Source organism: Mixophyes fleayi, chromosome 5 (assembly GCF_038048845.1).
Source record: "Mixophyes fleayi isolate aMixFle1 chromosome 5, aMixFle1.hap1, whole genome shotgun sequence".
NCBI lineage: Eukaryota > Metazoa > Chordata > Amphibia > Anura > Limnodynastidae > Mixophyes > Mixophyes fleayi.
The window spans coordinates 62,736,230-62,754,902 of record NC_134406.1 but is presented as its reverse complement, the minus strand read 5'-3'; the positions used below and the strand labels follow the sequence as shown (position 1 = coordinate 62,754,902).

General features: G+C 39.7%; 1 protein-coding gene across 1 annotated transcript in view; it reads right to left on the bottom strand.

Annotated features, from left to right (window-relative positions):
- OXNAD1 (oxidoreductase NAD binding domain containing 1) overlaps positions 1–18,673 on the bottom strand; it is a 45,946-nt gene that overhangs the window by 4,001 nt on the left and 23,272 nt on the right. The window contains exons 6-7 of the mRNA XM_075212307.1: positions 15,089–15,331; positions 2,969–3,077 (exon numbers count right to left, since the gene is read on the bottom strand). Coding sequence (XP_075068408.1) covers positions 2,969–3,077; positions 15,089–15,331 — 352 coding nt within the window. The remainder of the gene's footprint in view (positions 1–2,968; positions 3,078–15,088; positions 15,332–18,673) is intronic.

Below are 18,673 nucleotides of genomic sequence, written 5' to 3'. Positions count from 1 at the left end.
TAGTAAAATGTATCAAGCCATACAATCAATGATTTGCTTTAGACAAAAGTGGTGCCAGATTTCTATGTGTGTGAGCCTAAACCAACCAGAAATAACAGCTATGATGTTATCAGTTATCGGCTGGTGGATCACTGCGATCTGCCAGTCTGCACTAACGGGGCATTATATAAACCAATCCGGAACCATCAAATTTGACTACCAAGATCAGCTAAGGAGCCAACTCCATTTACCAACAGTAAATGGACAACAAAAGCACAAAAAGGTCTACCCCACAATCACAGGCGGATCTTAAAACCCCCCGCAAAAATACAGAAGGAAACGGTTCTGATGCTTTTATAACCTGTTTCCCATGGGAGTTGGACAAACCATTGCACAATGAACAAACAAGTGTAACTCAGGTGCTCATTGGCCAGACAACAAGATCTACCTAACTCTAGAAATTATATAGACAGATACAAACAAACCACGGCATTCTCACATGCAACCTGCACTTCTTAAGACTGTTCTAAATATTCAAATCTCCAGATTCTAAGCTGGTCAAGTAGTGATCAGTAGGGATCACAAGGACCGTAGCTCATCAAAATGTAAATCATAAACAACAAACTTAGAATGTCTCTATTTTTATAGATTATTTTTGATGAAGAAACAAGTAATTTTAAAGGGATTTTTTTTTAGAATTCAACATTTCTAAAAAGGAACAAACGCATAATGCAGTAATCATCACATTAATAAAACCAACCTGTGAGAGTTCACTAGTTGCCATCATTAAAATTCTCCTACTGATTTTTTTTTAAAGTATGTTGAGCCTAAATGCCAACTCCTAGTGGTTAGAGAAATATTTTCACTGCAGGAACTGCAATACCATTCGTTTTAATAAGGCACAAAACAACAAATGTAACTCAATTTTGGTTTGAGAGAGGCTCAGAATTAATGCATTTTTCACAAAATAAATCTAACTGAGAAACTTCACTTGTACAGTCTATTAAACTTAAGTATAACGTTCTATATAAACATTAAAGAGGCTAGTAAAAACCCAGCCATATGTTCCCATAAAACTCTAGTTTATGTGCTAGCATGGTGAGGCAGAAGGTGTGAAATTCCTTCACCTTTTGTATTCCTGAAAGTGATATCTCACTTTCTACTGCAAGGCAAGACTTTGTAGTCCGATTTAGTCAGCCACTGGCATTATGGTCATTTGGATGACCAAGGCACAGACATTTACAAGGTCTATAAGGACAGAATGGTTGTTTCAGGAAATACGTTGAGCCTTTATGTGTGTTCTACATATGACTTGGATTCTACTTCTGTTAAAAAACAAAACAAAAAACCCACCACACACACTATATTATATTATATATATAAAAATATAAATCGGACTACAAAGTCAGGGCGGGTGAGAGAGACACAGAGACAGAGCGAGAGAGACACAGAGACAGAGCGAGAGAGACACAGAGACAGAGCGAGAGAGTCACAGAGACAGAGCGAGAGAGTCACAGAGACAGAGCGAGAGAGTCACAGAGACAGAGCGAGAGAGACACAGAGACAGAGCGAGAGAGACACAGAGACAGAGCGAGAGAGACACAGAGACAGAGCAAGACATGGTGCCATCAATCACAAAACCATGTATCCACTCACAAAATACCTTTCATACACGTATGACACTTTGTTTTAGATCGCAGTGTCCAGAACTTGCCTGCATCATTATATACTCTAGTGAGTTTAAAATATATTCATCAAGTTGTCCCTTAAGCTAGCGGTTCCCAAGGGTGCCACAGCGCTGTCACAGGGGTGTTATGGCCAGGGGGAAAAAAACAAAACAAAAAACCCCCCAAAAAAAAACTTACCAATCCCGCGGCGCCCGGGACCCACCATTCTCTTCCCTCCTCGCTTCTCACGAAATGTCAGGGGTGACGTCATTACGTTCGACATATTCAGTGAGCAGCGGCAGGAGAGAGGAGGATGCTGAGTCCTGGGCGCTGCCAGATTGGTTAGAAGACAGAAGAGAAGTCAGAAGAAATAGAAGAAAGTAGACCAAGTATGGTAAGTAAAGAAACGGAGGGGAAATGGTGATAGGAAACAGCAAAAGAATGAAGGAGGGCACAGAGTGTGAGGATGAAGGAGGGCACAGAGTGTGAGGATGAAGGAGGGCACAGAGTGTGAGGATGAAGGAGGGCACAGAGTGTGAGGATGAAGGAGGGCACAGAGTGTGAGGATGAAGGAGGGCACAGAGTGTGAGGATGAAGGAGGGCACAGAGTGTGAGGATGAAGGAGGGCACAGAGTGTGAGGATGAAGGAGGGCACAGAGTGTGAGGATGAAGGAGGGCACAGAGTGTGAGGATGAAGTGGCACATTGTGATGACTTTTGTACATGTTGTTTTATTTTGTTTGATCTTATTCCTCTTATTAGCTGTAAATTATTCTGACAGAAATATAATTAAAACAAAATATATAAAAATATTCTTTTCTCTTGGATTTGTGTGTATTATTTTTGTAAACAACTTACTAAGTATTTCTGTCCTGATCTAAATACTTATTAAGTTATTTTGACCCAACTACTTATAAAACAGGACTGCTCTGTAATTATTTTGGAGGGGGTGCCTTGAAAAAATGATGTAAACTCTAAGGGTGCCACAAACTGAAAAAGTTTGGGAACCACTGCCTTAAGCAATTAAAAAAACCTTGTAAAAACATGTCCTTATAGAATTGTTATATTACATATTTTTTTTTATCTTTTGTAAAAATACCAAATAATTAAAATAATTCTTAGAAAATGCATAGTTCATGGCAAAGAAAAGATGTCCACTGGGTCTTCTTCTTGCTAAAAATAACTGAGAATTCATAAAATAGTAATAAAACTCCTCAACTGTCAACATTCCATAACCTAAAAGGCCTCTGCATTCCTGAATATTGTGTTCCAATGACTCATGATAGATGTTTAAACTGAGTCCAGCCATAAGGACCCACTCACCAGTGATAAACGGCTGAAGTTCTGGACACACTGGTGAACTCTGTTGCGTGATATGAAAGTTGCATGTTATTTTCCCAGGAAAACTGTGTATCAAACTAAGAATGTCCTTCTGCAAGAAAAAATAAATAGCACAAATAATTATTTAAAGAATGAGACAGAAAAGAAACACACGAGCGCACAGAATACACGGTCAGCCCCCAGAGTCCCATTCACAATGGCTGCCCATAATATCCAGGCCACAGAGATTAAAATGATGGGACTATTTGTATTGGTCCAATTAGTCTCACTTTCACCATTTTGCTTTATGTTCTTAATATTAAATGCATTTGTCGCCCCCAAAAATAATTTCTCTTTACAACAATTAAACAACTGAATAAAAAAAAAAAAACACATAAAAAAAAGTCACTGGGTCTTCTTAAGCGCACATGTATATACACACACACACACACACACACACATTGTGTGTGTGTTTGTTTATACTTCCGACTAGCTGTGTCAAAAAATAATGTGGTCTGCAAAAAAAAAAAAAAAATTTTTTTTTTACATTTAAGCATTTAAATTTACCTTTGTGAGTACTATTTGGAAAAGCGAACATTTGCATTTTGAAAGCATTAAGGCTGTTGATTTCTTCTTGTGTGCAGCTGTGAAGGTGGCAGAGTCAAGCCATTTCCACTCAGATTGAATGTAGCCAACAAACGAGCTGCAGAAAGCAGTTTATAGGCTTTTGTTCACACCATTTACCCCAAGCATAGCTTCTCCCTATCCCACTGGGCACTACTTACACTCACAATAAAGCAAGCAGCCAGGAAGAGTTCTAGTCGATAATAAGCACTGGCAGGCCATTGTTTACACGCTCAAATGAGGTATGCTAAATATAGAAATAAATGGCTGAAATATTTTGTGCAATTTCGCATTCTCCTCAGATATTATGTTGTTCATTTATGGCAGAATTCCAGAACCAATGCAAGAAGGAAATTCAACCGAGTAACACAAGTTCCCATACATTTTTTTATATTATTCCTAAAAATGCTGGTTGTTCCTATATAAACACAACACACACAAAATCTGTAAAAAAACCATTAAATAAGGCATGTGATTTACGTGAATGAACAATATTCATACTCTCGATGACTAAAACTTTGCAAGCAAGAAAGGCCATAACGTAACTACTGTGGTCTAACATATCCTGCTTACAGTAATGGTCATTACATAATTTAATTTGTTCATGCACAGATAGATCTGAAATCTCATGTTGAGCTTATATGTATACACGTGTAGCCGAATTGGACACAACCAGCCATTCCAAAAGGAGGACCTTATAGGGTACAATTAGTGCAATCTGATGATAATGCTACACATTGTGCCCAGCATCTGATCTCATTTTCCACATCTCCTACTCATACCTGGTAGATTTCAAAGCTGGATCAAGAGCTTTTTTAGGCTGCAGATAGCTGCCAAGTAGGTCTCTAAATGGATTAAATGTCCATCAGACTCACACCATGTATGGGCACCTTTAGATTACAGCTTACCCTGAGAGAAGTGTTTGAGGCATTCATAGTTATTAGTTACTGGATTATGTCATGAAGTGTCCTGTTCTTCACTGTTCCAGAAAAAAAAATATCTTGATTTCCTTATAAAGTCAGATATACTTACAGATGGAGATATCTTTGGTGTAGGCACAGCATTCATCTTTCTAGTACTTTATCTTTGTACTTGACATGATAGAAGTAAATGTATGCATACAGTGTACAGAGATCTAAATAGCTGCTATTTGTAGTATTGTTCTTTTGCCGTTAAAGATGGCAGAAGCCCAAGTATTTATTATAAAGCAAAAGGAAGCCATTCACAGTTGTGATCTTAATGGTTAGACATCATGATACTTATAGCGGAAGCAAAGAAACAAAGGCACATTATTATTTTAAGTTAAACATGATGTAGGGATGTAGGGCACAAAGGAATTCGGATATTGTCTCCCCACAACTATGCACATACAAAAATACATGTCCTATATGCTTAGTCTATGAAAGTCATGAGAAAAGCGGTCACAAATCCATCAATGTAACTTGGTACATGATGTAGTCACAGTGTGTAGAGCTCTTTCTATAGTTACATCCTCTTTTATTCCCCTCTGTTATTCACATGACATGCTAAGAGCTGCAAGCCTGTGTCTGTGAAGAAGACCAACTGTCTGGCAGTTATTTTTGTTTGCCGAACAGAAAGCTTTTGAAAAGGAGAAAATGATTTGTAGGAGGATATCGAAGTAAAATGAGATCAGATGCATGCTCAAAAAGGTACTTAACTTGCTATTAAAAAAAAATAAAAATTGGGGCGTGGTCTGGCAGCCATCTCAGTCAGCCACACTTAACAGGAGCTCGGTGAAACCCTTCTTGTTTAAGGCCCATTGCCGCCATCCACCAACCCAAACACATCACCCTCCTTCACTGGCACCCTCCGCTGCAGCCCGTCTCCGTTTCGGGGTGATCCCCGTGTACCCAGCTCACTTGGCACTCCCGAGGCCTATCCCGCACTGAAAAGCCACGGCCTCGATTTTGGGACTCATCAGATGTCATCTTACTGCTGGAGCGGCTCCTCCCACCGGACACCCCCCGACTACACCATCTGGAGCCATGCTCCAACGGGATTTCCCTGGCAACTGCAAGTGGTACCCGGAAGCATCCGGTGGCACTTGCAAGTGGCACAGCTGGAATCATCATCATTTATTTATATAGCGTAAACATATTCTGCAGCGCTTTACAATTGGGGACAAATACAGTAAGAAACAAACTGGGTAAAACAGATAAAGAGGTGAGAAGGCCCCGCTCGCAAGCTTACAATCTGTAGAACAATGGGAGTTTGATACATGAGGTTATGGCTACATTTTGTATTTCGGTCCAGCCAGACTGCAAAGGTAAAAGTGATTTGTAAGCTAAATGATCCCGTCACACAACAATGTTGGTCAGGGGGTCGGTGTCTTGTTTGAAAATGTGTAACAGGTGGTAATAGAGTAATCTAGTGAGGTTAAGAGGGTGGCTGAGGAATATTAGAAAGCTTGTCTGAAGAGGTGGATTTTCAGAGAATGCTTGAAAGTTTGTAGACCAGAGGAGAGTCTTATTGTGCTAAGGACTGAATTCCAAAGAGTGGGTGCAGCTCGAAAAAAGTCCTGTAACCGGGAATGAGAATACTGTGTAGCCAGCGGACCGGCCACATCATAAAGTAGGATCTGCTCCTCCTGGTAGGCTCATACAGTGTAGAACCTCCTGCCTCTATCCATCTGCAAAGGGCGAGTCTCTTCCCCTTTCTCCTGCCTGGGTCATTCACATTTTAGCACACTCCTACAGTGTGTAAGATCCATTTGGCTAAAGTATATTTAACTCCCTTCATAGACGTGAGATCACTCATTTCATCTGCCACATACTTTGTGACTTTTCCTGGTGCTTCTATCCATACAGACTTCTAGGACCCCCCTGAGGGATAGGGTTTCAGGGGTAATAAACCGGTGGCTGATATGTGTTACTGCGCTCTAGAACTCCCTGCTATTTAAGACCTGACTGAAGCATCTGCTCACTGTTAAACTGTACTATTACCTTAGACCAGTGACAACCCTCCCCTTGGCATGGACTAGTCCTTCTCTACAAGGCGGTAGCTCCAAGCTTGTTACCTGTGTTAGTAACCTTATTTTCTATGAACTAAACCCAATTCCCAACCGATCACCCGGGTCACCTGATTGTCTTCACATATTTCCTACTGATCTTGTGCCACCCTTCACTGGTCGCTGCCTAATACTACAACACGCTCCTCACATCCGAACCCCACTTCTGAGACAACTGTTACAAACTCCTAGCCGTTTCAGTTTCACACTCCCGTGGTCACCACCTAATACTATACCACTTTAAATCACCTTGACTTCCTTCTTCACATCAAATAGTCCGGCCTGAGATCCTCTACATCGGATCCCAAGTGATTGCCTCAACTGATCTGATCCTTCCTCCGGGACTTGATGGGCTCCGTCTAAACTCTTTACCTCCGATTGTGCAGTATTCCCCTTGTACCTGTAACTCCACTGAATCTCCCCTTCATTTTGCTTTGTACCCTTAAGAATCTTTTACAATTTCCGACCAATTTGTCTCAGAAGAACAAGAAACCTCCCAGCAGCTCCACCACCAATTTTTTTTGGGCCACACGAGGAAGTAGAGACCTTGAAATAAAAGCAGGAAGAAGCTGAAAACGGCTCCCACTGTAACAACATCCAAGTCCAAAATGTGCTGGAAGATGTCTCCCCATTTGAGATATAATCTTTCCTCAAAAGCCTCTTCATGCTAGTGCTCCCAGACCTTACAGAGTTGGAGTATCTTATGGGCCGTGCTCATCGAGCTCTCAGGGCTAGGCCTCTGCTGAATCAACCACCACGGGACATCATTGTCCGCCTCCAATACTACAGCACGAAAGAAAGGATCTTAACATCCACAAGGAACACTCCATCAATCTCTTACAAGAACATGGACATACAACTATTCCAAGACCTGGCTCCCTCAACTATACAAAAACGCACAGCTCTCCAGCCAGTCATCAGGATCCTTTGCCACCATAACATTCACTACCTGTAGGGCTTTCCTTTACTCCTTCAAATTTCTGCTGTTGATGCCACTCACCACAAGGAGAGAGTATCCTGGTCAATTTAGACATCCTACCTGAATTTGCTCAACTACATCATGGTTCACCAGATCAGGAATGCCCGGCCCTCCCTGCTCCTGAGTGGTCCAGAGTCTTCCGGCGTCGAGCCCGAGACACATCCCCTACCTGATCCACCCAATGACTCTACACAGCTTTATCTTTATTTTTTCCTCAAATGGACGATCTTTGTACAAGCACCTTGAAGTTACAAAGATTGATCTTCTGGTCACTGTTTACAATTTTTGTTGACTTTGATGACCCTCTCTACATGTATTTCCAACATTTTGCTTGTTCTTTGTTATTATGTTTTATATTTAAACACTTTTACATAATGCTGGACACATCCTAACCCCAGGTACAGAACTCATTGCCCCTTTATTCTTCCTTCTTCTTCTATGCCCTTCTTCCCCTTTCCCCTCGGGCCTTCCTCCACTTCCCTTCTTCCTCCACACACCCCTTCCCCTCCCTCCATCCTCCCTCTCTTCCCGCCCCCCCTTCTCACTGTACATCATCCTATGCATCTGGGTAACCTTCTGTTGTTCTTTGTTTGTCTCTTCTTTTATATTCAGTCAATGTGACAAGTCCCATTGCCCAGACAGCAAGCTCGAATGTTAATCCTCCATGCTCCCTATACGAATGTTGTTTTGTTTTATTATGTTTTACATGTGATCCCTCCTGGATCCCTCCATTGAAGAGCACTCGAGAAATTGGGCTTCTATTTTCCTCTCTCCTTTTTTTTCTCTCCTCTTCTCTCAAGCAATTCTCTCAGACTTTCTTTGCCTCAGTAAATTGTAAAAAAAAAAAAAGTGTGGTAGCAATCCTTATTCATAATAAAGTCCCATTCCAACCTTCCTAATCCTACTCAGAAGGTCGCTTTCTACTAGTCATGAGTACCCTCTGTTCCTCCCCAATTGCATTTGTCTCAATATATGCTCCAAATCAATTTCAGGGCCTGTTCTTCTATACACTGTTACAACACATTGAGTGAAGAGCCCAGGGTCACGTTATATTAGGTGGTGATTTTAATGTAGTATTACACCTGCAACTTGACAAATCCCCCCCCCCTCTCGAAAGCTGACAACATCGCTATCAAGGGACTCCTCCGCCTTGTCTGGACTTGTTAAGACAGCATTCCCTACACAACACTTGGCGCCTCAAATTCCACACCCATTACTCAGTCCCAACATCAGATATACTCCCGAATTGACATGCTCCATGTTTCTCAATCCATGTTACCCATTACCACAAGTGTGGGAATCACCCCATTTTCATGAACGGACCACGCGGGAGTATATGCGCTTTTTGATTTCCTACATCATTATCCACGCCACTTTAGGTGGCATCTGAATGGTTCCATCCTACTAGACACTTCCACCTTTTCGGACATCAAAACAGCCATTTCTGATTACTTCCAAGAAAATGCTTCGCAGGAGGTTGCTCCAGGTATCATCTGGCTTGTCAACGCTGCCTCACAAGCTAAACGCAAAGCTGCCACAGAGGTCTCCTCCCTGGAACAATGCATTTCCTCCCTCCTAGCCCAACACAAGCAAAACCAGACCCATCCCTATTGTCACAAATGAATTTCCTGAAAGGACAACTTAATACCCTTTTGTCCCGCAGAGCAGCTTCCCTTTTACATAAACTTCAAGCAATGCCTTTATGACAAAGCAGACTAGGCGGTCTAGCTCGAAAGCTTCGACAGATGCTCACCCGAGGCGTCAATGACTTGGCAGGTTCACCAAATTGAATTTATGACCAGTATTATACCAACTCCTCTAAAAACCTTAAAAGTAGGACATTCAGGGTTCCCAAACCATTGAATACCACTCCCCCTTCACCTAAGCCGTACATCCCCTTCCCAATTCCTCACCCCTCCTTCCCCCTAACGCTACCATAGTGGTTTCTGCCATACCACCCTTGAACTTTCTCCTTTCCCTTTCTTCCATCTTCGTCGCCTTCACTTTTTCCTTCTCATTCCTCTTCTTGTTTCACAACTTTCACTCGCCTCTTTTCCTTTCCCTCTTCACTATCTCTCTGAAGCTTTCTTAATACACAAAAACCTACCGGTCACTCTATTTACCTTTTTTACATGGATGCAGAGTATCAATCCTTCCATTGATTGAAGTAATCCTTTAATTGATTATGCTATATCATTTGCAAACATCTCAGATTTCTGTTACTTTTTACGCTTGACCATTAATAAAAACTTGTTAAAATAAATAAAAGAATAGTAACAAATAAAACTAAAAATTTTGCTTCCCTGGAAAAAAACAAACAAATTATATGTGGGATTGCTGATTTAAACAACTAGAAAAAAACCAAAACAGTTTTAAATTTGTGCCTTCTCCATCCATGTCAATCACTCACTCAAACTTCATCATCACCATTTATTTATATAGCGCCACTAATTCCGCAGCGCTGTACAGAGAACTAAGAACTCGCATCAGTCCCTGCCCCATTGGAGCTTACAGTCTAAATTTCTTAACACACACAGAGAGACTAGGGTCAATTTGATAGCAGGCAATTAACCTACTAGTATGTTTTTGGAGTGTGGGAGGAAACCGGAGCACATGGAGGAAAACCCACGCAGACACAGGGAGAACATACAAACTCCACACAAATAAGACCATGGTTGGGAACTGAACTCATGACCCCAGTGCGGTGAGGCAGAAGTGCTAACCCCCTAGCCACTGTGCTGCCCTAACCTTATTTGCTTAAACCCTGCCTTTATCTTACAAGATAATCAAGACAGATGGACACATTGAATTTGTCCCACCAACTTTCCAATGACTGTTTGTAATATCTATAGGATGCATCACACATTGTGAAGCCTAGGGAAGCAGTGTGGGTGGACCCTGGGAAGTCCTATGCCACTGACAAGAAGCAGAGGTTTCAGAGCAGATGAATTATGCAGGGCTCATAGAAGCAGTACAGGCCCAGCTTCCGTTCTGCACATCATAAATCAAATGCAATAAAATGGGCAGACACACACACACAACAGCCACTTGTATTGGTAAAAACTATTACAAATCATGCAATCTGGCACAAAAAGCAAGTTGTTTTAACCCTTTAGTATTTGTTTTAAAAATCAAAATTGAACGTCTGCTTAGTAAAGAAAAACCAACAACCTGTATTTGTATTTTATGGTGCAAGTTTCACTTTACTGTAGGGAAACAGTAAGGCACACATTCTGTGTCAATGGACATATGTAAGACATTTTGAGCAAACTTAGCCACTATATATTTATTATTTTCAATCAAAGTGTAACAGATATTTTATCTGCAATATACATTTTGGGTTGCTTATTCCTTAAAGGGACTAACTCTGTGTTTATATTCCCTAAGTATTCTTCTAAAAATATTTTTTTTATCTAATTCATTTCTTTAAAAATGAAGGGATTGATAAATACATATTCTTCTTCTAGGACTTTACCTAAATTCTATAATGTTGTTAGTAAGTCCAATTACAGAGCGGTCAATATTTGCACTTTTTTGCAAAAATTCCTATGTCTCCTCTTAGGACTCTCTAAATATTATTTAGCAATTATACATCTCTTGTGCTACAAGCTTGAGGCATGGCTTAATTGCAAGGGATGTGTATGATATTATGGGGGCAGGGCATACTGAAAGTGAGGAGGCATGACTAGGTCTGGAAAATACTTAAAATATGACAAGAAGTAAACAAAGAGGTGGCAGGCACAATTCCCTAAGTTTGCTCATACTGTGCAGAGTGAAAACTAGAACATTACTTCTAGCATATACAAGCACTGGTGCCAAGCACAAAGCAAAGAATACAATGGGTACAGGTCTTCATAACAAAATATGCCCTAACAAATGGAATCCTTATTTACCTTGGTAATATCAGTAAAAACCTACAGTTTAGCATGACAGCCGTGTTTGTGTGGGTTTCCTCCAGGTGCTCCAGTTCTCCTCCTACACTCCAAAAACATACTGGTAGGTTAATTGGCAGCTATCAAATTGACCCTCGTTTCTCTGTCTGTGTGTGTTAGGGACTTTAGACTGTAAGCTTCAATGGGGCAGGGGCAGATGTGAGTGCATTCTCTGTACAGCGCTGCAGAATTAGTGGTGCTATATAAATTGATGATGATGATGATTTCCTACAACTCTTCGATTGTAAACTCGACTGGACGCAACAAGAAATATTCTCTCTCTGAATGTTACTTGTTTGTATCATGATTCCCACATTGTACATCTCTGTGTAACATGTAGGTGCTTTATAAACAGAGAATAAGGTATAATCTATAAACTACATATATATTTTAAACAGACTTCATTTGAACAGCATATACAGTGGATATAATCTATTCCATAAATGTGTCTCGATTTTTCTGAAAACGTGAGCTCATATTATTAATGCTAGGTAAGCAACACATGAACGAACAAATACAATGCAATATGGCCCAAGAGATTGTTCAGAAACGTACATTTCCATGGGTGATCATTTTAATCAACCATTACTTTAAAAAAAATAATTCTCACTCTGCATATGGGTTATTTGAAAGATCATAATTAAGCACTCTAGTACCTGTGCATGATTAAAAGTACAAACATTTTCTTTCAAATGAACAAAATACTATAAATATACAAACATACATGTGTACAAAACATTCAATGAGAGAAGTGTTTATGAATCAGTTTGTTTAAATAAAGAATGAGTGGGTAGCTAGGGCTGAGATTATAAATCCAGCCAGTCACATGTGTCAGCAATTACATGGGAGGTAGAGGAGATGATCTGAGAAAGGCCTCTGGCTGTGAAGAAGCATTTCTAACTGTCTGTGATTCTATTATTCTGCAGCACACCGGACTCCAATAACTGACCTCTGCTGCACTAAACAACTGCTTGGGTAAAAAAACAAAACCCTAAGAAGCCTCCCAAATCCTATTTATATATCATAGTAAGAGTTTACCTTTACTGTTAGCTCATGTGCGCTGATCTCTAGGCTCTTACGTAGTTCAGGAGGTAAATGTATTAAGGAGCAATTTTTGCAAATCGATGATATTCGACGACCTTGACCGCTAAGTTTGATTTTGAAATCAGGTATTCAATGCATGTTCATAAAGCCTGCTAAATACCCTTTAATGCTGATAGTCCAAAAAATAATGTAAGCGAGTAAGTGTACAGTCATGTACTTTCTGAAAAGTATTTGCTTTACATTGCATCAATTTCAACATTGCCTGCAGTGTCCATGAATGTTAATGCTTGGTACTTAGTTACTATGCTGCACCGAGAACACACTTTTAAATTTCTGTAAAAACAATACATGTTACTTGGCTAGTAACATGTATTGTTTTTCAATATCCATGTGTAGCGTGTCTATAGGGCCTTGGTGATCAAGCATCAAGAGCAGAAGTCCAATTTGGCCACACATCAGCACTAAACGGCTGGATTCCATGGGTAGAAATTAGCAAGATAGCGGTTATTGTTCAACTGCACTTTCATCAGTAACAATATACTATTAATCTATATTTATATAGCAGCATCTTAGGAAAAAAAGCCAAAAACGACGGGAAATATATTGGATGTTAGGCAAGTAGGCCCTATCTCATCGCCTCTCTGCTTCCATGGGGCCACAGATAGATTCTGCTTCCTGGCAATTCTCTCCCCAACACTCTTAATGATGCTGAATACGGTTTGATTCCCAGCACAGAGAAAGCACCAAACTTAAGAAATTGTATATTACATGGTTAAGGTATGAAGAACAATAATAATGCCTGAGGACTGCCCTACTCCTTCATGTAGAAAACCTTTAAAGAAATATCACTGAATATAAAGTTATTGTAGTCCTAAATTATTGGAAATGTAGGTCATAACTTAATTCAGGACTTTACATACTGTTAGGTAAGTTAGTAAGTTTGGACTAAACAAGTGGAACCCCGAGAAATCTCCTGCCGGCTCCTCTTGAATGGGTGCAGCTGACTTCTACATAGATTCCCTGCACAGTGCAGAGGCAGTTACACGACATACGCGGAGGAGTAGGAGTAAGTGCAGTGTGCACTTCCTCCTTTCTTTCTGCAGCCTTTTAGAAAGCTGGAGGGGCGCCTCTATACCTGCCAAAGGTGTTACACTATAGCTATGCAGCTTTATACAGCTTTCATCAGAACAAATATCCATTGCAAGAAGGGCCAGATATCAGGTCGGTGACAAATGAATAAATACAATATCAAATTACACACCGAGATTTGAGATTCCCTACTAAACAGTACATGGTTTACCAAGTGCTAATTATTTTTTTCACATACAGTACATAGTAATAGCCACTGATATGACAAAGTGTTATGTGCACTTATATAAAGGGAAGTGGACATAGTTTCTTACAGTGCTTGTATATACTGATTTTTGTGGTCTAAGATCTGCACTACGGATACATACAAACCACCCACTTGCCAACTGTTCCTCTAACGCGTCATTATGGGTGAATGTGTCCGACAAACTTACGATACTATAATAGTAGTATTATTTAACATTAGGTTTAACTACTCTGTATGGATGACAAGATCTGCCACTTTGAATTAAAGTTCCTGGAGCATTAAACCATGACCTCCTGAGTCTCCAGATGCTTCAGATTGTTCACAGAAATTTATCAGCGTTGATGAGGTGACCTGTGAATGCCGCACCGAGTATTCCAAAATGTTTTTACATTGTTGCTTGTATTATCATGAAATGTTTAGTACTATAGTTCTTATTGTACTTTTTACTGGTGAATTAGTTGCTATAAATTATCTAAGATTTGTATTGCTTAAAGGAGCACTCTGCTTCAGTTGAATTGAGTGTGTACATATATAACCTTTGGGTTTACATACTCTTAGACAAGTCTGAGCGGGCATACAGGATCGCGATTAATTTATAATAATTGTTTTTCTCCCCATACCCTACTGAAAAGCATTTTGGGAGAATTCAGATTTGGCCAGCACGGTGGCTCAGTGGTTAGCACTTCTGCCTCACAGCGCTGGGGTCATGAGTTCAGTTCCCGACCATGGTCTTATCTGTGTGGAGTTTGTATGTTCTCCCTGTATTTGCTTGGGTTTGCTCCGGGTGGTCCAGTTTCCTCCCACACTCCAAAAACATATTAGTAGGTTAATTGGCTGCTATCAAAAATTGACCCTAGTCTCTCACTCTCTCTGTCTGTGTGTGTATGTTAGGGAATTTAGACTGTAGGCTTCAGTGGGGCAGGGACTGATGTGAATAAGTTCTATTTACGGCGCTGCGGAATTAGTGGCGCTATATAAATAAATGGTGACGATGATGATTTCACTTAAATATTTATGTAGTCCATATGTAAGCCTCAAAATATTTTACTTGCTGTGTTTTAATTTATTATTATTTACCCACTTCTGTATATAAATGTATGTACCGTCAGGAGGTTATTACTCTGATTGACCATATTATGTGCAAGGAAGTTTATCAATATCAACATGTCCTGCAAATTACCTTGAATAGTAACTCGCTGGTGTTCTTGGCACTATAAAAGAGTTTCACGCTGCCCATTTGGAAGCCTCTGCCTGTTGTCTCCAATGTCTTGTGAAGGTCAGCTACATGTAGTAGTATTGAAAACAATGGATTGATTCCTACTCCACCAGCTATTAAGACCAGATCTACCGGAGAGTCAGATTCTTGAGGATCAAAGAAGAACTCTCCCCCAACCCGCAAGGCTACCTCTGATCCGAGAGAACACTGCAATAGAGGAGACATGCATGAAGGAAGAATAAAAAGGAATAAAATATATATATATATATATATATATATATATATATATATATATACATATACACACACACACACACACACACACACACACACACATACATATATGATCCTCATGTGTGCACTACACTACAAGAGGATAGACAAGGTTGTAAGTATATGCATATTAAAATATAAATAGAAACATAACTATACTTAGGAATTCCAGCAGCTCTTAGACAACTGGATATTCCAGCACAGACATAGTTCAAAGAAAGAAAAAAAGTCTTCTAAAAAGCACTAGTATAAGCAAAATATTTTGATCCATGGATTAACACCAGACTGCTATAAGATATATAAGCCCATCCTGTACAGAAATAAAATGTGTATGCGCAATGCAGCGCCTGAATTTTCAAAGCAAACTTGAAAAGATTAGACCCTCTTCTCAGGATCAAATCTGATCATAAATACCATAGCATAACTATTTAGGGCTACTTGCCGTTATAAACAATGCACAATAAGCATTTTATTCACATTTTTTAACTTCTGCTGCTATGGTAGTTGTGCTGCTGTCAATTCTTACTTGTGAGGATCTTTATACACTTGTGATCCTGGGCAGGTGTTTGTCAAGAGCCGCACTGAGGACTCACGTTCTATTTCTCTTCTGGATGGTTTTTATCATCTTATGACCATGGTGAGCGATACCAATCTATTGTTTTCCCACAACTCTTAGATTGTAAACTCGACTGGACACAACAAGAAACATTCTGTCTCTGAATGTTACATGTTTGTATCATGATTCCCTCATTGTACATCTCTGTGTAACATGCTTTATAAAATATAATCTATAAAACTACATAAATATTTTAAACAGACTTCATTTTAACAGTATATACAACTGATATAATCTATTCCATAAATGTTTCTCTATTTTTCTGAAAACGGCTTTAGATGTAAAATGCAAGATATATTCCAGGGATACACAATCTGTCCCCTGTAATATGGAAAACTGGCATGGCTGCAGTAAACACTTGGCAAAGGAGTCCATTGGCATGGTCATATTACTTTCATGCTATTCTGAGTATCACCCATTGTGCAGCTTGCCTGCTCTACCACACAAAACAAGAATGTTTATCAATATGTGATACTCAGAATCATGTGCAAGGAGCCAATATATCAGAAGTACTACTGCTACATCTACCGTACATACAAAATACTGTAACTTACCACAAACTGTTACTTTATAGAAACAAATTATAATAGCACAATGCCACCTTATATATTGCACACAAAAAGTAACAATAACTATCATGTCACCTGAAATTGCTTCCAGAGTGACAGAAAGCTTCACATAAACAATGCTGCATTCTAGAACACGTGACATTGGATGTTCAGCACAATACAGAAGCAAACTGAACACATCTTTGGTGGAAAGTAAGTGTATCTTAATTCAAGATTGTGATAAAGACCTGCAGAGGAATTGTGGACACCAGTAAACTAAAAGAAATCCTATTGGTTGCTGTCTGACACCATGTCTGTGCAGAGGGTTGGCACTTTGAGGCATGCCCGAGTTAACCACTAACCACTATCTTCCACGCGAGCAGTTATGGAGCCTGTCTAAAAAGATGTGTTTGCACTTAGTGATCCCTTCTACCCATATATGAAGAATTGCTTAATATGTATTGCTTTTCTACTTTGAAGGGTACCCAGTGCTTTTTTTGTCATAGAACTCACAGAACTGAGTTCCCGCACCTTTTTTCGATTGATTTTCCAAGTTTTAAAAGTATCTTTTGAACATTTGATGTTTGGTCCACGTGGACTTGAATCGCCCTGCCGAGCGTAGCAGGTCGGCAGCAAAATCATTAAAACAGTGCATGCGGGCTGCTTATGTGTCGAGTCCGATGCATGCGTGCTTTGTCTGCGCTGGTTGTGATGGCACTGTTTGGTTTGTGGCACTGCTCAGCTTGTGATTGGTTGTGTGGTCACGCGCTGAGTGCTTACTGCAGGCAGCGTCCGTTATGTTTCCTTACACAACTGACGTGTGTGGGTTTGTGTACAGTGATTGACTAGGTGATGTGAGTTCCGGCACCTTTTGTCTTACAAAAAATGCACTGAGGGTACCAATTGTATACGTGAATATTCACGAGAATGTAGTCTATCAATTCACTATGAACTAAGGCCTTTGTTAGGTCATTGGCTCCTAATAAACCAATGTCACCACTAGTTCTTAGTGAGCTGAAAGGCTGACTTTTTATACACATTGATTCTGCCCAAGAAATGGTCATCTCCACTTTATGTTCAAGACTGATACACATTTAAACATGCAATATCAGATGCAGCCCTTGGCCTGAGAAAGTCTTAAATAAAAAAAAAAAAAGACAGTTCTATTTTACTAATTTTATTGCAAAACATGAATGTGCTTTATAGACTGCTTAAGAATCATGAACGGAGAAGAGTGGGTGAGGAGCCCTTTGATGTGGACCAAATATTGTGGCTGTTAACAAGCCCAAACCATGACACTGGTCTGTAAACTTGGCTAGTGAAGTTTTATGAAGGATCTATTAGCTGGGTCCTACTGACCTGTGTATGTTGTGAAGATAAGAGAGTATGGACAAGAGCATGGAGCCTCTCTACTGCTTCATCTGTCATACCTAAACCAGACAGCCCAGGGCAAGTTCACAAACTACTGTATGTATTACAAGCCCTCACCTAGAAAGCTACAGAGATGGCTGATATGAAATACTAGAATCGAACTCAAGGAGTAGAAAAGCTGTACAAATTGGAGTAAAATATCTTATAAAAATATTGGTTATGATGATAAAAATATCTTTAAAAAAAAATATGAGAAAGACCGTTTTAAAACAGGTATGTTTTTCTGTTTTGTTTTGGCTTTATTTATTTTATAAACCTAACGTGGATAATTGTTTATAACACTAATTAAAACTCTTGTCATAATATATATATATATATATATATATATATATATATATATATATATATATTACACACACAAAAAAGATTACGAGTGAAAGTACAAAAAATCTTGCCAAATTACGTTTGCACAATGTTTTCCTTTAGGGAGATGCCCAACTGTTTGTCTAACGAGTCTTTGCAGAACCTTAATAGCCTCAATTGTACAACATTATTGTTTCAATATGTTCTGGGGTTTGTGCTTTAAGGCTATAGTAGGAGTGAGTTGTAATTCAATAAAACACAACCCAGCATCCACAACTACAGAAAATGGAGAAATACTGAGAACTTTGTAAGTCAGTGTACCTGGCTTACACTAGACAAGATATCAAGCCATAGTCTTACAAAGGCTGGTGCTATTTG